This window comes from Staurois parvus, unplaced genomic scaffold, assembly GCF_062004578.1.
Source record: "Staurois parvus isolate SC_StPar_1 unplaced genomic scaffold, SC_StPar_1.0 ptg000159l, whole genome shotgun sequence".
Classification (NCBI taxonomy): Eukaryota; Metazoa; Chordata; class Amphibia; order Anura; family Ranidae; genus Staurois; species Staurois parvus.
In genome coordinates this window covers 774,338-798,273 of record NW_028317955.1, presented here as the reverse complement: position 1 = coordinate 798,273, position 23,936 = coordinate 774,338, and the positions used below count along the sequence as shown (strand labels likewise).

General features: G+C 44.2%; 1 protein-coding gene across 2 annotated transcripts in view; it reads right to left on the bottom strand.

Moving 5' to 3' along the window:
- Window positions 1-14,608: 14,608 nt before the first annotated feature.
- Window positions 14,609-23,936, bottom strand: part of SLC39A13 (solute carrier family 39 member 13) — a 60,177-nt gene continuing 50,849 nt past the window's right edge. For both annotated transcript variants that reach the window (XM_089675797.1, XM_089675796.1), the window contains exon 10: window positions 14,609-22,887. In XM_089675797.1, the coding sequence (XP_089531923.1) occupies window positions 22,812-22,887 (76 nt within the window). In that variant the 3' untranslated portion in view covers window positions 14,609-22,811. The remainder of the gene's footprint in view (window positions 22,888-23,936) is intronic.

The following is a 23,936-nucleotide window of genomic DNA, read 5'->3' as shown; positions in this document are numbered from 1 at the left end:
CAAATCATAAAGTAAACTTTGTGATTTGTAATAGTACTGTTTGGACTTTGAAGAAGGGGACATACCCCGAAAGCTTGTCCTCAAAATTGTATGTTAGTGCAAATAAAAAAAGTATCACGGACAGTACTCAATTGTTTCTGTCGCAAATGCACTAATACGGCTACAATCACCTCAATAAAAATCAAAAAAACCCAATTTACATAAAAAAAAATCTGATTTTTAAAATTAAAAAGAAAAAAAATTAGATTTTTATCCACCCTGCATTTAGGATGCTATTGGGATTGACCAGTACCCAAACGCATGTTCTGTGTTTTGCCATGTTCCGTGCGTTTGTGCACGTGTTCCTGCTATGCTCAGGTATAAACGCGGTCTTAGTTTGTAAACACTTTGATAAAACGCAATGCTTATCTTTGCGCTCAGCGCGGAACATACTTTAGGTCTCTAATGATCAAGTAAGTGGCTTACTTTATAACATTACATTGCACGGCGTTCCTGCGGGCTCCGGTGTCATTACACCATAAAACATCCTTCATGCTTTACCAAGCAAGTAAAAAGAAGAAAATAAATGTTGCCTGTAAAAGTGACCCATTTTCTCCAGGAATTTATGTGTACAATTTCCACCTGCAGGCACAGAGATATTTTTCTATCTTTTTAAAGTTTCTGCATCAGTGTTCCGCTGTTAGCGGGCTCTGGGCTGCTAATAAAGAATCATCACTCCCCCCCCCAGTGTAAGTACATATGTATAGAGCCTGCTGCTGTGTCCCCAGAGCAGAGCAGCCATCGCCTGGTGTCACAGATGATAAATAATCTGCCTTCATACAGACACAGTGCCTTGGGGTTGGTAAATGACAAAAATGGCTTAAAGTGGACTTATTGTTAAAAAAGCACAAATCAATAAAACTAAAATAAAAAAAAAACTCTAAATAAAATCAATAAGATAACCTGGGAGCATTGTGGGTATTTCATGTTATTAGAAATACTATCTGCTGGCTGCCTCTGAGTCGCTGACCTGTAACAAGTTCCCAGCCCTCTTCCCAGCATAGTAGCCAGATGACTTGCATTTTGCACACAGTCCTGATATGTGCAAAATCAGTATGTGTCTTTACTGTATGGGTTCTAATAGGCTGGCAACATTTACATATGGACCGAGTCATTGGAGCAGACCATCTTCCAGAGACTACCACTGCTACCAGAGACGATGGTACCACTGAGCCTCCAGTGAAGATATTACAACTTGGTGCCAGCCCTGTGACCGGGAAGGCTTCCCCCCGATGGAGCTGGGGTTGAGTCGCCATCCTGCATCCCTTCAGCAGAGCCTACACCCATTTTGAAGGCAATCACGCTGTCGCTGTGAAGGTTTTCTTTTACAAAGAGTTTTATTGTAGATTAAGCAGAGATAAACAAACATTCGGAACACAGATTCATTGACCAACAAATATGAATTGTACTGTGTAATTGGGAGCTAATTCAAGGCATGTATTGGTAGAGGCATAAGCTTTAACTTATTATATAAGTGCTCTAGAGGAGAATACGGGGAGAGGGGTAGGAAGGAAACGATTAACAAACCTTTGAGGGTCAATGATAATGTAGACTCTAAGAGGGAGTTTTGCTACATCAACATATAGAAAACAGAAGAGGCATGAGAAGAAGCCATTCCAAATAATAATATATATTCCAGACCTTGGGCTCATAAAGAAATCCAGGTTGCATAGGTAGTATTACAGATGTAGCACATAGAACAGTGAGCACAATCAGCACAATATGCATAAGAACAGATTAGACAAGAGATTAGAAATAGACAATCAGTGAAAAGACATGGACAAAGAGATAAAGAAAAAAAGAAAAAAACAAAAAAGGGACTCCGAGGTAATCACAGCAGAATCCATCTTCATATCGACAGAAGGGACTGGTCGAATCTCGATGGTTGGGCTATATCCAGCCAGGGACGCCATATCTGCAGAAATTTTGTATGGGTATCCAACAATATAGCCGTCAGCTTTTCATTAACCATTATGAAGTTCTTCCGGTTTTTGACAGCCTCGAAGCTGAGGAGAGGACGCTGTGGACGTTTTCTTTGAAGAATCTCCACCACCCTCCTCTATGGATTCCAGAGATGAGGATGATGGGCCAGACAGCTCAGGCTCACTCCTAGACTTGCCGCCTGTGACAGACCCAATTGGGACATGGGCTTTTGGAGGGGACTGCAGGTTAGCCTCTTGCCTACTGACTATGGCCCAGGCATCTGAGGGGGCTCTATTCTTTGAGAGGTGTGCCTGGGGGGAACCTTTTGAGCAGTTTACTTCAGATTCAAGTCCATGTCTCCCCAAAACAAACTGTGAGGACCAGAATACAGATTTAGAGTCTCTGTGCCCAAACCAGCATTGACTGCTTCAACCCCCTCTACCTATACTCAGTGACTGAGGACTCTTGCTTGTGAAATCTGTTTATTAAAGTGTTACTAAACCCACAACAGTAACATCAGTCTGTATTTGCAGTAAAGCATGCTTATTGTACTCACTGTGGAACCTAAGGGGTTAATCCTCTGCATTGTGTAAAAAGGCTATTTGATACTGTCTTCTCTGCCCCTCCTCTTGTTGAAATGACCACCTGATACAGACTAATCTGTAGTCACCTGCACATGCTCAGTTCGGTGTGTATTGCTAGAGGGATTTTTTTTCCCTTGGGAGAGCGCATGTGATCAGCACTGTCCAGAGGTTTCACATCCCCCTAGAGCAGAAAGAGAACTCCTTCTACAAGCTTTAACCAGTGCTCTGCTGAAGTCACAAGACTGATCTAACTGCTGATGAGGAAAGGTATATAGCAGTTTATATTTGCTAAAATAATTGCATTTCCATGTTGTGTGGACTGTGGAAGACCAGATATAGTGAATTCATGGTCCTGGGTTGAGTAACACTTTAAGGTGTGATTTGTTTACTGTCTTTCTCCCATTGTGTGCCTCCAAGGTGTGCATTCCCATTGTTAATTGAGTCACCTATTGTTTCTGTCTGTTGGCTAATCTTCTTGCAGATGTGATTAGCATTGTGTCCACTTTACCTTGTTACCAAACCATTGTGGGATGCTTAATTTTATGGTAATGTGCAATATTTGTTTTATTGTTCATCTGTATTTCTGCTCAATAAACAATTCCAGTTGCATCTAGTGTCATCTAGTCTTGGGTGTGATGCCTAAGCGGTTGGGAAGCAGTTCACCTCAAATGGGGAGGGGGGGTGACAGGCGTTCCATCACAATGCAACTGGACAACCACCTTCCTTGGAATACAAGCCACCTCAGGAGACCAAGCTTGTCCTTGAAACACCACACTCCCGAGACTGGCTTTTGTGGAAGAGACTGGTCTTTGACCTGGACAAGGAGCTGCCACCGTCTCCAGCTCCCTCATCCCTGGCCCCACGACTGGTATTGCCAGCTGCTAGCTCTGATGGAGTGTATGGGATACAAATATTTCTGGAAACACATATTTATGATGCTTATTTGCCACAAAGGTTACTGCACTATAAAACATTGATTACCCATCTAGCACAGCTCCAGCAGTACATGGAATGGTATGTATGCAACCAGCATGGGAGGACGTTCTTATGTCCCTGAACAGTTGGTTTTGTGGTTGGAGGAGAAAAAACCCAAGATCTACTTAAAAGCTGTTTGGGAAAAGATGCGTGATTCCAAACACATGTGGGACTTGGCAAAGAAAATGAATCCTGATGGTCAGCTCCCAATCATTGTGGAACTCACCCCACCATGGGTAAACCTGTATTTATGCCAGACCCTGACTTTTATGTTTGAGTCTGGTAAAGTGAATTGCGTTTTACGATATATTGCAGCCAGGTACATGGCACCGTTTATTGCACTCATTTTATGGTTCCAGTGAACTCTGTATTGTGCCATGCTGTTATTGCATTTGTTCTTAATGTATGCCAGTTAAACCCTGTTGATAAAAAGTTTCAGAGTTTTTGATGCAGCAGGGAGGGCTTGCGTCTAAGGGGAGCTGGAATGTAAGTGGTTTGCAAACTAGCTAATTAGGTGCTGCCCCGGATGGGAGAGTGAAGGTTAATGTTTCCTTGGGTCCAGGCCGACTGGCCATAGGGTACACCGGGCATTTGCCCGGTGGGCCGCGGTCACCTGGATAGGAGTGGCAGCCGGGCAGCAAATGTAGGACCGTGCAGTTCTCGGTTCCTCTATGTACCGCCTAGCCTATCCAGCTCCTGTATTCTCCCCCAAAGCTGCCCCCTCTCCCCCCAGCACCCCCCTTCCTCATCTCCTCCAGATGCTGCGGGGGATCTGTCAGCATATGTCTTCTCTCCCCCCTTCTTCTCTCTCTCCTATTTCTTTTCTCTCTCTTTCTATCTCTGTCTCCCGTTTCTCATTTTTTTCTCTTTTTTTTTATAGTTCTCTTTCTCTCTCTGTCTCCTCTTTCTCTCCTTTCTTCTTTCTTTCATCCTCTCTCTCTGTCTGTCTCCTGTTTCTCTCCGCTTTCTTTCTTTGTCTACAGTTTCTCTCATTTTTATTTTTCTTTCTCTTCCTTTTTATAGTTCTCTATGTCTCCTGCTTCTCTCCTTGCTCTCTCTGTCTCCTGCTTCTCTCCTTGCTCTCTCTTTCTCTCTGTCTCCTGCTTCTCGCCTTTGTTTCTCTCGCTCTGCTTTCTTTCTTCCTCTGTCTCCTGATTCTCTCCTTCCTTTCTTTCTTACCCTCCTTCTATACGTCTTTTCTCTCTCTCCTTTTTCCCTCCTTCCTTCCATCTTTCTTTCTCCTGTTTCTCTCCTTTCTTTCTTTCCCTCCTTCTATATGTCTCTCTCTCCTCCTGTTTCTCTCCTTCTATGCATCTCTTTTTCTCTCTCTCTCTGTCTCCTGTTTCCCTCCTGCCTTTCTTCTTTCTATACACCTCTCTTTCTCACTCTCTTTTCCTCCTTTCTTTCTCGTCTACAAAAAAATAAAAAAAATATTAAAATATAAAATTGTAAAAAATTAAATAAAAACCTACTGAAACTAGTGGCAGAATTACCAGGGTCGCAAAGGTCGCTCTTGTGACTGGGCCCTGGTGTACCGCCACCGGGCTCCGAGGAATGGGTCCCCAGGCTTTGGGCTGCTCAGTCCAAAGTGCCTGGGTCTATTTTTTGTCCCAGTCCGGGCCTGGGTCTGACCCACTGGCCTTGTGATATATGAGGGAAAATGGTACAGAGATAAAGAAAATAAGGGAAGTTGAGCAGGACCTAACCTTTGAGCCCAGAGTCCAGACAGTGTGGAAAGAAATCCTAAAACAAACTTCTGGGAGCCCGTCACAATGTAGGAGGTCATCAGGACCTTGGGTTCGCCCCGAAGACACCAGCTACTGGGGAATGCCACTGATCAACCTATAGCACATGGACTCTACCTTTGGAGGTATGCCAGTGTAGCACAAAGCTTGAGGAGGGATTAGGGAGATAGGAAAGACTGTTTTTTTTTTTCGCATATTTGGTCTGAAGTCTATTCAAGTAACTGGTACATTTCCACAAGCCTAGGAGTTGTTCTCTGAATTCTCTTCAACTCAGCAATACACCAAGCTTAAGAAATATCAATGGCTATCTATGGTTTTACAAGGCTTCCAAGAAATTCCGGAGCACGTTCATAAACTACAGGTGTTTATCCATCCCTGTCTGTCCGTCTCACTTTATAATGGGATCTGTGTGCACAACCTCTACTGCAAGCTGGAAGGTATTGGAAAATCAATCATAGCAATGAAATCTCTAATAGGGGCACTTAGGCTCCTGTAATCCAAAGGGGCTTAGCAATTAATGCTATTGACTGAATCTATTTACAATTACACAAACACAAAGGCTAATGATAAAAGTTAACAAAAAATCTAAACATGCAAAAAAAAAAAAAGACAGAATGGGCTGGGAGAAAGTGAGAAAGGTAGAGAGAGAGAGAGAGAGAGAGGGGGGGGGCATAGAAGAGGGAATACAGGTAAGAAAGGAGAGAGAATTGAAGAGAGGGAGACAATAGTGAGGGGGGGGGGGTGGCGTCAGAGCCAAAGAGAGAGGGATGGGGAGTGAGAGAAAAAGAGAATAAGAAGGGGGAGAAGAGAGAGAGCATGACTTAAAGAAAAGGCAAAGAGAGAGGGTATCAGAGAAGAGGGCACATAGAGAAAGGGAATGGATAAGGAGGCAAAAAAGGGGGGGACGACAAGGGAGAGATGGGGGGGGGACAAGGGAGAGATGGGGGGGGGGGGGGACAAGGAGAGAAAGCCAGGGTGAAGGTGGGAGAGGCGCAAAGAGAGAGGGCCTAAGAGAGTGAGACGCACAAAGCTCAAGAAAAAAGGGAAGGGGAAGAAGGAGGCAAAGAGAGGGAGTGAAGGGAGAAAGAAAGGGGCAAAAAGAGAGATAGAGAGCCAGGGGTGAGAGAGAAAAGGAAGGGAGATGGGGAGGAAAGGGGGCAAAAAGTGAGAAAGGGCAGCACATGGAGAAGGGAATTGAGGAGATGAGAGGAAGAGGAGGGGTGAGAAAGAGGGAAGAGATAGAAAGGATGGATAATGAAAAGGATGTGGAGAGAGAGAGCGAGAGAACAGGGGGCAAAGAGAGGGCCAAATACAGAGAGAGGGAGAATGCTGAAGAAATAGAGAGGGGGGCCACAGGGGGGCAAGTGGCGAAGAGAGTGAGCAAAGTGTGTTGGGGGGGTGGGGGAGGTTGAGAAGAGAGAGAGTGTGTGGAAAGAAAAAGGAACAAGGAGGGAGAAAGAGAGAAGGAGGCAAAGAGAAGGGGGAGGAGGAGGTGAAAAGAAAGATGGAAGGGGGATGGAGAGAGTGGTGAGAGAGAAGGGGGATGGAGAGTGGAGAGAAGGGGATGGAGAGTGGAGAGAAGGGGATGGAGAGAGAGAAGGGGGGTGGAGAGTGGAGAGAAGGGGATGGAGAGAGAGGGGGATGGACAGAGTGAAGAGAGAGTAGGGGGATGGAGAGAAGGGGATGGAGAGAGAGAAGGGGATGAAGAAAGAGAAGGGGGATGGAGAGTGGCGAGAGAGAAGGGGGATGGAGAGTGGCGAGAGAGAAGGGGGATGGAGAGTGGAGAGAGAGAGAAGGGGGATGGAGAGAGAGTGGCGAGAGAGAAGGGGGATGGAGAGAGAAGGAGGATGGAGAGAGAAGGAGGATGGAGAGAGAGTGGCGAGAGAGAAGGGGGGTGGAGAGAGAGTGGCGAGAGAGAAGGGGGATGGAGAGAGAGTGGCGAGGGAGAGTAGGGGATGGAGAGAGAGTGGCGAGAGAGAAGGGGGATGGAGAGAGAGTGGCGAGAGAGAAGGGGGATGGAGAGAGAGTGGCGAGAGTAGGGAGTGGAGAGAGAGTGGCGAGAGTAGGGAGTGTAGAGAGAGTGGCGAGAGAGAAGGGGATGGAGAGAGAGTGGCGAGAGAGAAGGGGATGGAGAGAGAGAAGGGGATGGAGAGAGAGAAGGGGATGGAGAGAGAGTAGAGAGAGAAGGGGATGGAGAGAGAGAGAGAAGGGGGAGAGAGAAGGGGGTGGAGAGAGAGTGGCGAGAGAGAAGGGGATGGAGAGAGAGTGGCGAGAGAGAAGGGGATGGAGAGAGAGTGGCGAGGGAGAAGGGGATGGAGAGAGAGTGGAGAGAGGGGGGGTGGAGAGAGAGTAGAGAGAGAGAAGGGAGAGAGAGAGAGAAGGGAGAGAGAGAGTGGCAAGAGAGAAGGGGGATGGAGAGAGAGTGGCAAGAGAGAAGGGGGATGGAGAGAGAGTGGCGAGAGAGAAGGGGGATGGAGAGAGAGTGGCGAGAGAGAAGGGGGATGGAGAGAGAGTGGCGAGAGAGAAGGGGGATGGAGAGAGAGTGGCGAGAGAGAAGGGCGATGGAGGGAGAGTGGCAAGAGAGAAAGGGGATGGAGAGAGAGTGGCAAGAGAGAAAGGGGATGGAGAGAGAGTGGCAAGAGAGAAAGGGGATGGGGAGAGAGTGGCGAGAGAGAGAGGATGGAGAGAGAGTGGCGAGAGAGAAGGGGATGGAGAAAGAGTGGCGAGAGAGAAGGGGATGGAGAGAGAAGGGCGAGAGAGAAGGGGATGGAGAGAGAAGGGCGAGAGAGAAGGGGATGGAGAGAGAAGGGCGAGAGAGAAGGGGATGGAGAGAGAAGGGCGAGAGAGAAGGGGATGGAGAGAGAAGGGCGAGAGAGAAGGGGATGGAGAGAGAAGGGCGAGAGAGAAGGGGAGGGAGAGAGAGTGGCGAGAGAGAAGGGGATGGAGAGAGAGTGGCGAGAGAGAAGGGGGTGGAGAGAGAGTGGCGAGAGAGAAGGGGATGGAGAGAGAGTGGCGAGAGAGAAGGGGGTGGAGAGAGAGTGGAGAGAGAGAAGGGGGTGGAGAGAGAGAAGGGGATGGAGAGAGAGAGAAGGGGGTGGAGAGAGAGTGGAGAGAGAGAGACAGGGGGTGGAGAGTGGAGAGAGAGAAGGGGGGTGGAGAGAGAGTGGAGAGAGAAGGGGGATGGAGAGAGAGAGAGAGAAGGGGGATGGGGAGAGAGTGGAGAGAGAAGGGGGATGGAGAGAGAGAGAGAGAAGGGGATGGAGAGAGAGGGGGTGAAGGGAAAGAGCTGGAAGACAGAGGCAGTGAAGAGAGAAAGTGAGGGAGGGGATAAAGGGGGGGGGGGGGTGGAAAGACAGGAGCTAAGAGGGAGAGAGGGAAAAGAAAAGGTGAAAACAGAGAAGGAAGGAAAATGGGTAAAGAAAAGAGAGAGAGGAGAGAAGGGGATGAAGAGGGAGAAAGAGACACGTTTATCACAAGGAGGGGGCAAAGAGAGATGGGGGGTGAATAGAGAATTAGTATGGGGAAGGGAAAGGGAGAGCACAAAGAGTGATAGTGAAAAGAGAAGGGACAAAAAAAGGGGTGGGGGGGGGGCGTGTGAAGAGAGAGGAGCAAAAAAGAAAAGGTTGAAGAAAGAAAATGAGTGAAAGAGGGATCACAAAGACTGCATTCCCAGTTGCGATTTTGCTTTGTGGTCATGAAATGTACTATACATGTTACAGTCCGTTTGTGGTGCTATTCATTGTTAATGGCAGTCTAAATGCAGCAAGCAAGGTGCAAGTGAAAAAATGCACAAAGCTCGCAGAGATAATTGGATTTTTTTTTGCTGCGTTTGCCACTCAGCCCTCCCCCTCCCATACGTAGTGCTTAGTGCTGACCTCAGATGAGCTGATGACGTTGTCCATGGGCTGCAGCCTACTGAGCGTCTCAATAGATCCTAACCGAAGCCATTGACTTGGATATATACACAACTTCTTCATTAGGGTCAATGGAGAAATGGCCATGTACATAAGAAGGGCACTGCGACCCACCAGCTTAGTGGAAAGCATGAAGTGTTGCTTGATCCTCCAGAGGCCTGTGGTCCATATTGCTGATCTGAAGACTGTAGCAAGAACTATATATAGATTAGGGACATCAGAGAGGAAAGTTTGCTCCATATTTTAAACTGTTATCCTTTAAAGCAGAGGTCTACAAAGCTTTTAGAAAAAGAGCCAGTTTAGTGTCCTGCAGGCTTTAAGGGGGGACAGACTGTGGCCATTGAGAGTAGAGAATGCCCCATCATTGGTGTCATTGAAAAGAATAGTGCCCCATTGCTGATTTCAGTTTGAACAATAGAGCCCCCGTCCTTGGTGTCAGTGGGAGGAATGGGGCCCTGTCCTTGGTGTCAGTGGGAGGAATGGGGCCCCGTCCTTGGTGTCAGTGGGAGGAATGGGGCCCCGTCCTTGGTGTCAGTGGGAGGAATGGGGCCCCGTCCTTGGTGTCAGTGGGAGGAATGGGGCCCCGTCCTTGGTGTCAGTGGGAGGAATGGGGCCCCGTCATTGGCGTCAGTGGGAGGAATAGGGTCTCGTCATTGACGTCAGTGGGAGGAATAGGGCCCTGTCACTGGCGCCAGTGGGAGGAACAGAGGCCCGTCATTGGCGTCAGTGGGAGGAACAGAGCCCCGTCATTGGCGTCAGTGGGAGGAACAGAGCCCCGTCATTGGCGTCAGTGAGAGGAACAGAGCCCCGTCATTGGTGTCAGTGAGAGGAACAGGGCCCCGTCATTGGTGTCAGTGGGAGGAACAGGGCCCCGTCATTGGCGTCATTGGGAGGAACAGGGCCCCGTCATTGGCGTCAGTGGGAGGAACAGGGCCCCGTCATTGGCGTCAGTGGGAGGAACAGGGCCCCGTCATTGGTGTCAGTGGGGGAATAGTGCCCCATCGTTGGTGTCAGGGAAGGAATAGTGCTCCATGGGCCAGATAAAGGCATGCAAAGGGCTGCAGTTTGGAGATCAATGTTTTAAAGGAAACCTTTTGTTGATGGAAGCTCTGAGGTGCAGGTAGGGACTGCCTATACACTTTATGGCACACCCTCCTCATCCCCATGCTTCTGCCAGCTGTCTATTCAAATACCATAGAAGCACAGAACAGGTACTTAGATGGAGCAGAGCTATCAGGTACTTTCAGCAAAATGACTACTGAGGCAGGTAACATAGTATCTAAGTACTCAAATGTGAAGCTCACTTATTCATAAAAGTTACAATTTCTTTACATTACTTGACAGCTTTTCAAGTAAAATATGGGCTCACAGTTTGCAAAGTACACTAATCTAGTACAGAAAATCAATTACTAAATATATTCAAATCAGAATCTTTAAAGTAGTAGTTATTGTATTAGGTAGGTCAGGCCCTCAGTAGTACTGCTATAGCTGCTTGCAGAATTTTACAATTACTCCATCCCATCTGCATCATGCCTACAATAGATAACAGCAGTAGTAATACATTTTAACCACAAGAGGGACCTCCATGTATTTCCCAATGCATACATTGTATGGACAATGAAAACTTAAAAGTAAAAATCTAACTTCTGGTACCAGACTAGAAGTGATTGGACGTGAGGCCTTTTTTGTGCACTCACCAGCCCCAAATAAAAAACTGCTTTTAGTGGATAACCCACTTTCAACTGAAAGCAGTACTTCATATATGTATAAAAGGTAGCAGAATAAATAATAATAAAAAAGAAAAAATACATATACAGTTGTGCTCAAAAGTTTGCATACCCTGGCAGAAATCATAAAATTTTGGCACGGATATTGAAAATATGACTGATCATGCCAAAAAACTCTTTTATTTAAGATTAGTGATCATATGAAGCCATTTATTATCGAATAGTTGTTTGGCTCCTTTTTAAATCATAATAACAGAAATCACCCAAATGGCCCGGATCAAAAGTTTCCCTCCCCTGGAATGTTTGTCCTTGGTACAGACACACAAGGTGACACACACGGGTTAAAATGGCAATTAAAGGTTAATTTCCTACATCTGTGGCTTTTTAAATTGCAATTAGTGTGTGTGTATAGTCAATGAGTTTGTTAGCTCTCACGTAGATGTACTGAGCAGGAGAGATACTGAGCCATGGGGAGCAGAATAGAACTGTCAGCAGAGCTGCGTAAAAAGGTAATGTAACTTTATAAAGCGGTATAAGGATATAAAAAGAGATCCAAATCCTTGAATATGCCAATCAGTACTGTTTAATCACTTATTAAGAATTGGAAAAATCAAGGATCTCTAGATACCAAGCCAAGGTCCGGTAGACCAAGGAAGATTGCAGCCACAACTGCCAGAAGAATTGTTCCGGATACAAATAAAAACCCACAGGTAACCTCAGGAGAAATACAGGCTGCTCTGGAAAAAGACGGTGTGGTTGTTTCCAGGAGCACAAAATGATGATACTTGAACAAAAATGAGCTGCATGGTCGAGTTGCCAGAAATAAGCCTTTACTGTGCCAATGCCACAAAAAGGCCCGGTTACAATATGCTCACTGTAATCTACAGTGACGAGACCAAAATAGAACTTTATGGTCACACCCATTACCGGGTCAACAAGGTGTATATCGACAAGAATACCATCTCCATTGTGAAGCATGGTAGTGACTTGCTGTTTTGGGGGTGTGTGAGCTCTAAAAGGCACAGGGAATCTTGTGAAAATTGATGCCAAGATGAATACTGCATGTTATCAGAAAACACTGGCAGACAATTTGCATTCTTCTGCACTAAAGCTGCACATGGGACGTGCTTGGATGTTCCAGCACAACAATGATCCTAAACACAAGGCCAAGTTGACCCTCCAGTGGTTACAGCAGAAAAAGGTGAAGGTTTTGGAGTGGCCATCACAGTCTCCTCACCTTGATATCATCAAGCCACTCAGGGGAGATCTCAAATGTGCGATTCATGCAAGACGATCAAAGACTTTGCATGACCTGGAGGCATTTTGCCAAGAGTTATGGGCAGCTATACCACCTGCAAGAATTCGGGGCCTCATAGACAACTATTACAAAAGACTGTAAACTGGCATTGACGCTAAAGGGGGAAATACACAGTAGGGTAAGGGTAAGAGTATGCAGACTTTTGAACAGGGGGCATTTCATTTGTTTACTTGTTACCATGTTTTGTTTTATGACCCTGCCATTCTGTTGTGACCTACAGTTGAATATGAATCTCATAAGAAATAAAAGAAATGTGTTTTGCCTGCTCACTCGTGTTTTCTTTAAAAATGGTACATACTATTACTAATTTTCCAAGGGTATGCAAACTTTTGAGCACAACTGTACAGTACATCTCTGCCATATATGTACATTTCCCTGTGTTTTGTCCATTGAACCAATTGAGCTCTGGAAGATTTTACCCCCTTCATGACCAGGCCATTGTTTGCTATAACGGACTCTCCCCCTCTTGATATTGGGCAGAACGGTGGTCGTAATGGCTATCCCTTTCAGAGGAAATGCAATTGCACGAAACGCGTCAAAGGGGCCATAACGCCGTGACGTCCAGCCACCGGTTCCTAACATAGGTCCGGTGGCCTCCTTTTAAGTATTTTTCTGTCAGTGTACTTTTATTTGTATACCTTGATTTTACTACATATTGCTTACCCACGTGGATTAATAAATAATTTTTTTAAAAATATACTACACTATGGGCTATTTTTTGTGACTCCTCCGTGAACCAACAATTCATCCCCAGAGCCCATACTTCATGGCACAGAAGTTATTCCCAATTGCTGACATCAGCCCACCAGTGTAAAAAGAGAACACCAGGTCCAGTGCGATCTATCCTGCCTATATATCCGAGAGGCTTCCACGGTGACACTTGGGGGTTATTCCAAGGGAGACAACCACTGTTCTGCCCAATAGCAAGAGGGGGAGAGTCCATTATAGACGGTCCAGCTCATCCATCCCATGAGGGGGACCTCTGGTTATTGATTATATGTGTATTGAAAGATACGCATCTGGTGAGTGCGTATTTTAACTATTTTATCACCTCGCCACTGGAACGTGAAGTCACTCACATCGTCTGTAGCCACCACCTACCACAGACTGTCACCATTTTAATATATATATATATATATATATTTTAATATATTATGATCTTATCAATTCATGATTTTACATTTAGCTGGATTATGGACTTGAATTTGTATACGTTTTACTAATATGGATCTGCATTTGTTTTAGCACTGCACTTTCTTTTTAAGTATCTTGTGAGGTTTTATTCTGGTTACCTTTTCGTGCTTTTATTGTTTGCTATACTGCACTGCACTACTTTAACTGGTAATTGCACGGTCATGCAACGATGTACCCAAAGAAAGATCATTGTTAGGGCTTAGATGCAATTTAAATTCATTATGCAACCAATGCATGACCAAAATTGCTGTTTTGCAGCTAAAAATCGCACGTCATAATTTCAGCTTCAAGCAAGTAAAAAGTTCCTTTAGATCAGTGGTCTCCAAATTGCGCTCTTTGCTTTCCTTTATCTGGCCCTTGGGGCACTGTTCCTCCACTTTCCTCCAGTTTCTGTCACAATTTGTCACATGCTGGATGAAGGGGTCCTGCGAGACTCCGAATCTTTGCCTTGCTGTAACTATATGATTGTTTATTAAAACTTTCGGACCCATATTGGTGATCCTCAGTGTGCTGGTGACATTCTCCCTCACTGTTCCTCCACTGACACCAACAATGGGGTATTATTCCTCCCATTAACACGAATGATGGGGCACTATTCCTCCCCCTAATGCCAAAGATGGGGCATTGTTTACTCCCACTAATGCCAGGTCATTTTCTATTCCCACTGGTCTAAGACCAGCCCCTCTAAAGTCTGAAGCATAGTAAACTGGCCCTTTGCTTAGAATGTTTGGAAACTGCGACTTTAGATCTAAAATATGGCCAAACATTTGACTGTCGACACCTAACCACATTATGAGATTGTTGGACAAATTTATTACAAAACCATGAGAGTTAATGTGCCCTCTCTTGTGGCTATGAGGCTTCATGCACACTGGGGCTTTTATAAATGCTTTTCTCCTAGCAGGAGAAAAGCCACATCAAAAAACATGCCTAAGCCGTGTTTTTACAAACGTTTTTAGCTGCATCAAGCACTTGGATATTTATTTCAACGACCAGAATAAATGAATATTCTGCCCACTGAAATGAAAAAAAGCTCACAGTGCTTAGGCACGTTTACCTGCATTTAGGTGCATCAGGCGGCTTTCATGCAGAATTCTACTGCTTCCAGCTGTCAATCAGCAGTCCTTAAAAAGTGGTTTACTACTACTCAATCAATCTGCAGCACGGACTAAAATAACTTGAGACAATATTTTATGTATCTTGAATAAATAGAAAGATTTTATTATTAAGACTTCATGCAAAAGATAAAGAATTTAATAAATCTCTCAACATAGTGTTCATAAAGAGGTATGCAAAATAAGATCTATTCCAACTTGTAAAAACCTTCTCTCTCTATACATATATATACACACAAATATATATAATATATAAGGAGGGTCACACAGGGGTATCTGGTATTCCAATGGGCTATTCTTTTGGAGAGGGAAATTCTTATGAATGCAGGACATGCCAAGACACTGTGTCCCTCAACCGTCACCACGATGACCTGTCCAAAGAGTTTACCCGATGTAACCGCAATGCAAATGCAATGCTTGCTAATGCAAATATTCTTCTATAAAAGAAGAAAACACCTGTAGATCTAATAGTAGTTTATTGCATTAAATTGGACTTGTTCCGTATTGTTGAAGACATTACATACCTTATCCAAGCCACTTTTTCAATTCTAATAAATGGGAGAATACCCCAGCATTTATATCTACAAACGCCATTGGATCAAGGTGTCTGTGTTTTCTGGGTGGCTATAAATACTGGGCTATTTTCCTGACACTCACTAGAACTGAAGTGGTTTTGACAGACTACAAAATGTATTCAACTTTACAGAACAAGTTCAGCTGAATGTGGCCAATGACTAGAAATATAACATGACCTGGATTAATAAGACTTGTAGAGAAAAGTCATGCTGCTCCTCCTGTAAATGCCCTGCCCACGAGGATCTTAATGCAACCCATTTTAAAGAATATGAAATTTAAATCACTTTGTAAATGAAGTTTCTTACTCACCTTTCCAGCGAGCAGCAAGTCAGATCTTACTTTTAGAGCTACAGGCTGATGTCTGACATTTCTGGTTGAGTCAGATACCTAGTTGCTGTGGTTCCTCCTGCCACTATGTCACAGTAGTGACATACTGACTAAAGAAAGAACCACAGCCCCCAGCGTGCATCCAAAACAACTGGAATTGTCTTGCACCAGCAGTAATCTGTAGGAAGATCTGACTCGCTGGAAGGACAAGTAAATCTTTTTCTTTTACAGGTTTATTGTAATTTAATCCTATTACTCTTACAACAGGGTTGCTTTAAATCATTGCATGGACTTTGCTGAACTTGAACAATGACCTGTGAGTAGTAGTGATTTAGCCTAGGGCTTGTAGATCTGACCAGCATGAGAAGTATTACACAAGTGACTTCACTGAGGTACAAAGTACAGGGTAGGAGACATCAGGCTATGCTTTTTGGAAAATATATGCAAGTAAGCCTTTTTGAAAGTGGAATAGATTTCTAAGGACTTACCTTTGGATGGCAGGTCTAAAAGAGACCGTCATGTCTCAAAAAAGAAATCAAACTGGTAGTCCTCTGAAACAGTAAGTACAGTTGCCTCTCTAATGGTCTGCGTCTCCCACCTTCCCTCTGTTCAAGCGCTGAAGCCTCCATCTTTTTTTTTTTTGTAGTAAACTCTCCTGAGAGTATTGTACGCCTGTTTTCTCAACACACACCAGAGTTCCTTCCTCTGACCCCTATGTCATTACAGGACACAGCAGTGACATAGGGGTCGGTGGAAGGAACCACACTGGGCAGGGACTGCAGCACTGTAATGGAGAAGAGGTAGGATACACAGGCCATTTACCTACTGTAAGAAATTGTGGGTTTGATTTCTACAGAGATCATGAAATGGTCTCTTTAGAGTATGCCCCAGAAAAAGACATGCAATAGAAAACGGCACATACCATTTAGGAAAAGACAGCATGGCCTAAACTCTCCATATCTGTACTTTGCATCCAATTAAAAATACCTGGAAATAATAAAATATTTTGGAATGTGGACGTGCCCTGGTCACAAGATTTCCAGCCTCCAACATCCATAATTTCTGCTGAAAACACATGGCAAACAAGAAAAAAAAAAGTGAAGACAATTTTAGTTACAAAAATTAAATACTGTTGAAAAAAGTAGTGGAAATGCAGGAAAAGAAAAAACAAAAAAAAACACGTACAGTCCCTTCAATATTTTTAGCACACAGTAATGCCTTTAACAAAATGGGCAATTTTCCTCAACTGACTTATTGACCAATATTTCAACCGATGCCACAGTTGTTCACAATTTGCATGGTATCCTGTAACACATTTTTTTTCCCTTTCAGACACTTTGTGCAACAATGGTCCTCAATATAGAAAGTAACAATAGATTAAAAAGCCATTGTAGGACCATTTTTCACCCAGATACCCTGAACAGGACACTCAGTTAATGAATGCACAAGCCACAAGATGCAAGAGAAATCTAAACTCCTTTGATGCAACAAATAAAAAGCAATAGCAATCCACCACAGTATATAGTTGGCATTTTGGGGAACAACAGTACCCACCTTTATTGAGACAACATGCTCATAAGAATGTGATACTCTGGTTTTCCCCCAAATGCTGACCACCCACTGTACAGACTTCTTTCTTCTTGTAGCGCATGCACATCCTAGTTAAAAGTGTAACAAGTCAAAAGTTTCTCTTTTTAGGTTTGGCCTAGAGTAGGGAATATGTCTGGGAAGGTTCTCATTTTTCAGGTCATGGTATATCTAGTAGTAGGTAGTCACATTCAGCTGGACCCATTCTGTAATGTAGACATTTCTAATGAGTAACGGATTTGGCTTGGGTAAGCTACAAAATGTCCTCAATATTACAGAACAAGTCCAGTTGGCTGCGACCAACTTCTGCTAGATCTAGAGTACAGAAGGGTTTAAACCCCTGCCAGGTTAATTTTTGCATTCGGTATGCAATTAGAGTCCATTCACACTGGGCATAAAAATGCCACTGTTAGAAGTGTTTTGTGTTTTTTTTTCCCTGCCCTCCATGATAGTCTTTTTGTCCTTCCACACATAGGTGTTTAGAGGAGCTTAGAGGCCGTGGAGTTTAAAGGGAAGGGAAAAAAAAACCCTTTCCTTTTGCATTCAGGAGAGGAGAGTTTTGGCATAAAAAACTGCCAAACGCAGCAAAGCGCGTGTAACTGTGCATTAACACTAGGAGCGTTTAATGGTTGGGCACTTTTTCATTTCAGTGGCCAGAATAAATTAATATTCTGACCAATGAAATGAAGAAACGCCCAAGCATACACTAGCCTAAACATGTTTACATAAACGCAGCTTAGGTGTGTTTTTTCAGCTGCTTTTCTCAGGAGAAAGCATTTAGGAGAGTGGCAGGGTGCATGGACCCTAAAGGAAATTCACCTTATTTCCCTGTCCCAGACACAACAAAAAGCCAGAAGAAATCTCCCAAAGTGAGGAAAATTCTGTTTCCGGAATAGGTTTCTAAAATTCTGGATTTCATCGTGATTTCTCTCTGACAATGGCCACCTGTACAAATAGAATAGTAAATCTCCCCAACTCCAGAGAGCAATTTATGCAAAACTGAAAAATAAAAGTTTGGTGTCCAGTTGAGGTGTCCAGTGTAGAATGGTCCTATTGCATTCCACACTAGTAATCTGCCTCTCTCTTTTCCTACACTGCACTGATGAAGGAAAGGTAGAATACAATTTTTGCAAGGAACAATAACTGTTCTCCATACATAAATATTACCTCCTGTACTCGTGTTAAGTCTCAGAAATATGGTGCCGTGCTAAAGGAAAGCAAAAGTTTAGGACTTTTATTGCAACCAAATTAAACTTTAGCATATATATATATAAATAAAACCTGTGTTATAAAGCCTGAAAGCTGATTTGTTGATATGGGCCCAATGTTCAGTTTACTTCTGCATGCCAAGGCTCCAGTCGCATGGGCAAGAATGAGCAATTCTTGTATTTGGAGAAGCTAGCTGTATGCACGCAGTGTGTGCAGCCCTGGTGTGGTCAGGCTTGTACCCTGTACAAATCAATAGGCGGCGTTACCTCTCATCTGGTTTTATGCGATTAGAGACTTTCACCAGCCCTGGACGCAGAGGCAGCGTTCCTTGCCATATACAAAATGGCTGCAGCTAATCACACTTTGTATGCAGCCACAGCATGTTGTGTTGCTGCATAGGCGATATTTAGCTTACTGTATGTGCCTGGGTTTGCCAGTCCGAATGAGACCTTAAAGCGGAGCTCTACCCAAAAGGGGAAGTTCTGCTTTAAGGACTGCTCCCCCGCTCCCATCAAGGATTGGCACTTTTGGGGAGCGGGTACCCGAATTTGACAGGTACCCGCTCCCACTTCTGGTGCGATCGCCTAGGTGATCGGAAGCAGAAGGTGTCCTCCCTCCCTCCCTGTAGTCTTTTGGGACACGTGACAGGTCCCAGAAGGCTACAGGACCATTCATGAAGCGCAGCGCTACTCGCGCATGCGTAGTGGGTACCCGGCTGTAAAGCCACAAGCTATCACAGCCGGGTGCCCACACTGAAGATGCCGGCCTCCTGGAATACAGGACGGCCGGAGAAACGGGCTGCGGGGGACAACGAGGGACAGCTAAGTGGCTGTGTTTTAAAAGTCAGCAGCTACAGTTTTTGTAGCTGCTGACTTTTATTTTTTGGCAGCGTGAGTGGAACTCCACTTTAAAGGAGAACTGGCTACTTTCTGGAGTTCCCCTAATTTGAAATCAGCTGTAAAAGAACATACCGACTGGCTGCTCTTAGTGTTCTGAACATCTACTTTGCTCCTTGTGCTGCATAACTAAATAAGCCCAAATATGATATGCACCCACTGGACCAAAAGCAGAGCCAGGTGACTACGCCTCCACTCAGCCACCCTTCTCCTCACCAACTCTGCTCAATGACAAAGACTTCCGCATTTCTATGCTTTCACAGTTGCTGCTATCACCTCGACACAGATCAATTAGCAGGCAATAGTACTACGACTTAAGCCGGCCATAGACTGTTCGAATCGGCTCAGCAGAGAACAGCCAAGATTCGAACCGTGTATGGGCAGGCTGAATGTACCAAAATTGATCGATCGAACCTGTTGGATTTTACATGCGATTATTGCTATTATAGCTGCTAACAGTAATCACTGTGTTCTCTCGGAGGGGACAGCTTTCCCCATGACCCCGCCAGGAGAACACAATGGCTCCACAGGAGAGATTACCCCATCAACACAGTCACAACCATCAGCACACAGTGGAAATCGAGTCATTTTCTTTCCTGCAACCCAAGGTTTCAGGACAGTCAATCAATCATTCCATCTATGACTGGTTTTAGAGAGCTGTAACTGAATATTTACATTGTGGAAGATCCTTTATCTATGGCTCCATCTACTGCATAGTAACTCAATTAACTGTGAGAGGCTGTTTTATATGTCAGTAGAGGTGACTCGGTTATACAGAGAAATCAGATGAAAGCACAGAGTTGTTGTACATGAGCTGTGGATGAAAGCAGAGGCACTTCACCCAGTTTTCAGCTGAAGTTGAGATGATGCATACTGAGGTTTTTGCAGTCAGCAGTCACTTTTGTGCACCAATGTATATCATCTATTTTGTTGCTGGTTTCAATTTTAAAAAGTATTCACCTTCTCATTTTTTCTGAAAAGGTGAACAAATGCCATACACCTTACCCACCCCCTCTACATTTACCTTTGTGGGTGATACAATTTAATCGTCCATGCAGCCCAGTGCAGCGATCTTGGGGTTTGAAACTGCGCTGTTCTTCCTCTTTCTTCCCAACGGACGTCGGAACAGATCAGAGCAGTTCTGATTGGTCAGTGATGGTACGTGACTGTGCTGACCAATCAGAACTGCTCTGCTCCCTGCCAGGCTGCGTGGACGGTAAACATGAATCACGGAGGTGCAGCAGGGAACCGGGAGGTGGGGAGGGTGTAGGGTGTTAACTAACAATTTAAAGTTGTAAAGTTAGATGGTTTTTTACTTTAAAATGGAACTTTAGGCTAGGAATTAAAATTGGTGGACAGGCAGGGTTCTTAATGCAGAAGAAACATGCTTTATCCCTTCTGCATTAAAGCTACTCACCTGCCTGTCTGCTCTTGTACAGTGAGCCGTGCAAGCAAGCTCGCTGCACAAATTCGGCAATGCTGAACTCAAATGCATGTGTGAGAGTGACGTCTTTCCCGCCAGGTCTCAATCACCAGCGGGGAGCTCCGGGACACCATATCACTGATGCCGAGGTGAGTATAGTTCTGCTTTAATGCATCCCATATAAAAAACATTTTTGTGCTGCTCCCCCCCCCCCCCATTCCTTATCTGAACTGGGTCAATCCAGCGATGTGCACGTGAGCAACAGCTCTCTCTCTCCTCACTGGCTGAGAGACAGCAACGGGAGCGATTGGCTCCTGCTGCTGTCAATCACAGCCAGTGAGGAGAGGCAGGGCCAAGCCTTGCTTTGAGTGTCTATGTCTCAGGAGCGAGCACGCAGAAGGGTCCCCATAGCAAGAGGCTTGCTATGGGGGCACTTGGCAGGGGGAGGAGCCAGAAGCGCCAGTGGGGGACCCGAGAAAAGGAGGATTGGGCAAACAAACAAACAAAAAAAAAAAAAATCATAGGTTTAAAATCACTTTAAGTTAACTAGAAAAAACATTTCCACTTTAAGACTTGTGTGTGAACCGTTCCATGGCTTTGCTAACCTGGCAATTGTAAAATTTGCCTCCTTTTCTGCTATTATTGCTTTTGAGGAAACAAAACAAATGTTTAATATAAAATCACCAGTGGTTCTGTGTATAAAATCTGTAACAGTTACTAACCAAGTTAGTTTCCGGTTTGTGCGAACAGCGTATAGCAATCATTAAAAAAATAACCTAACATAATAAAAATAACATCCCTCTGGTGTTCTCTTTTGCCTGGTGCTCCCAGAACAGTCTGTGCACAGGGTTCACCCAGCAACATTCTCTGCAGCACCTATAATACACACTATGAAGACGGCAACATAAATAAAAATGTGCTTAACAAAGAAACAGAAAAAAAATGGTAAAGTGCAGCTCTACCCAATACAGATTTCTGGATGTATACTCATGGGCTGAAAAATTTCCTGGATTCATAGATCGCTCTGAGGTGGATCCCCTTCTATAAATCCACATTTGAACCATAAAACTGATTTGACGTTTGTTGAGCAAGGCTCCTACGTGTACCCTGCTGGTTTATTCTTCAGAGATATGCTTCAGCATGTGGCATGGTCTAGCCAGCAACTCAAAGTTTAAACCCCAAAAGTTTACAAAAAAAATAAAAAAATCAGAAATCTGTTCTGGGTGGATTGACTCTTTAAGATGGTCACATATGCAATTATATTTTTGGTCAGACTGAAAAAAAACCAAACAACCGACCAAAAAGGATTGCCAAGTTGCCATAACAGTCTCAGGTCCATGCCCACCTTAGACTATTCTTCTTCCAAATACTTCCTATTGAAGGAACATATAAATATTCCAGTGCCCTTATATTTTGTTAATCGATAATGACAGGTGCTGCACCACCATCAAATCCTTTTTTTGCTTCTTCAATAAACTTTGTTCCAAAAAGAACAGTGTGTTGAAAGAGGAATAGGATCTGGAGGGTAACATTATTCGTTATATACGGCTCTTTGTAGAATAAAGTCCTTTTTCTTTCCTTCAGTAAGATTTATTCCACAGCAGACAGTGCGTTGGAAGAGTAGAGTCTGCCATGATTTGTGTTGCACTGTTTGTAGAATAAAGCTCACTGAAGGAGTGATGCAGCTTCTATCATTATCAATCTGCACATCACCGGCTAGGATGGGTCTGCTGCAGCCACTGAACCTGCGACTGTCCATGGAGCACTAAGTCCAACTACAATGATACCTTTGGCTACGGTCTTCCAATTTTTTCGTTGCATAGTGACCGGTTCGCAAGCTCGTAACTTAAGCCCAGAAATTACAAATAGTGCTTCAGATTTGTCCATTATTTGTGAAAACTGCATTAGGGGCCAAAATTAGACAGGCACATATGCACATTAAAAGCAGAAATGGCGCATTTAGAAAAACAGCTGGCAGATGGGGCTGGACTATCTACTGATATTTGTATAGAAGCCAAACACCTGACAGCTGCATGTAGAAATGAGAGAAGACCTCCAAAAAAGAACGTTAACCACGATGTACAATGCCCATTCTGTTGCTTTGGTCCTCTTCTGGCAGTCCATGCAGAATAAAGCGAAGGATGTCCTGCAGATGACTGTACCGGTAGGGCACAGGGACCATTTTTGGATAGTGACGGCCTGTGCCAAAAAATGTACATCTGTGTCAGGTGGTACTCTTTTATAGGGGCCGTCTTGTTGTCATTCCACTGTTAACGAGAGGCCTGTCATCACGGCAATTCCACAACTTATCAGCAACACCTGGATCAGAGAATTCCTGGAAAAAAAAAAAAAAAAAAAGCAAAAAATGGTTTACTTAGACCAGCCTTTCTCAACCAGGGTGCCTAGGCACCCTGGGGTCCTTGAGGTTTCTTCAGGGGTGCCTTGGCAAAATTTCTAAAAATTTTTTTTGCTATGTAAATTAAAATGTCCAAAAATTTTGAAAAAAAAAGTGTTTTTCTTATAAAATTTTGCAAATAAATATTATTTCATTTAAATCTTGGCCAACATTTATTCCGTTATATTTTTAGTAAAAAAAAAATAACCCAAATTAGTTTATAACCAAAACTTATAATTTTTAAACTTTTTTTTTATTTTTTTATATTATTTTTTATTTATTTATTTTTACATACTGTCACCCTAGCAGTACAGTGTCACCATGTACTGTAGTGGGGTACTTCATTACCCCTCACACTGTACTACTTGTGGGGGGTGATGAAGATTTTTTTTTTTACACTGATTGCTTTTACACCCGTAAAGGATGTAAAAGCAATAATTTCTCCTTCTCTCTAGCTGCATTCTTGCAGCCATTGAGAACTACTGAGTGAGCTGTGACTGGTCACAGCTTGTCACATGGTACAAGGCTGTTGTGAATAGGCTTGTACCATGTGACCTCTGTGATCATTCCCAGATTTCACACGTAGTAAGCAATGATGTCACAAGTGACCTCTTGCTTACTACTCTGCATGTGATCACTGATTGGCCAATCGTACAGAGGTCCCGTCCAACGATCCGTGTTCCACTGTGTCCGAAGCGCACACAAGCAGGGTGTGGGGAGGCCGTTTATAAACGGCCACCAGACCCTGCACTGCCACCGTCCGGCCATTTATATACAACGGCCGGACGGGAGGTGGTTAAGGGTGCCTTGACTGAAAAAAGGTTGAGAAACACTGACTTAGACAAATGACAGCACAAATCCAAACTAATTTCGGTGGGTTTACTGAGCCATTACAGTGTTTCTGTCACCTTTTTCAAGCCTTTCTCCTTCCCCTTTACAAACTATCTGGACAGCGATATATTTCACCTGTCCCTGCAAGGAGACCAGCA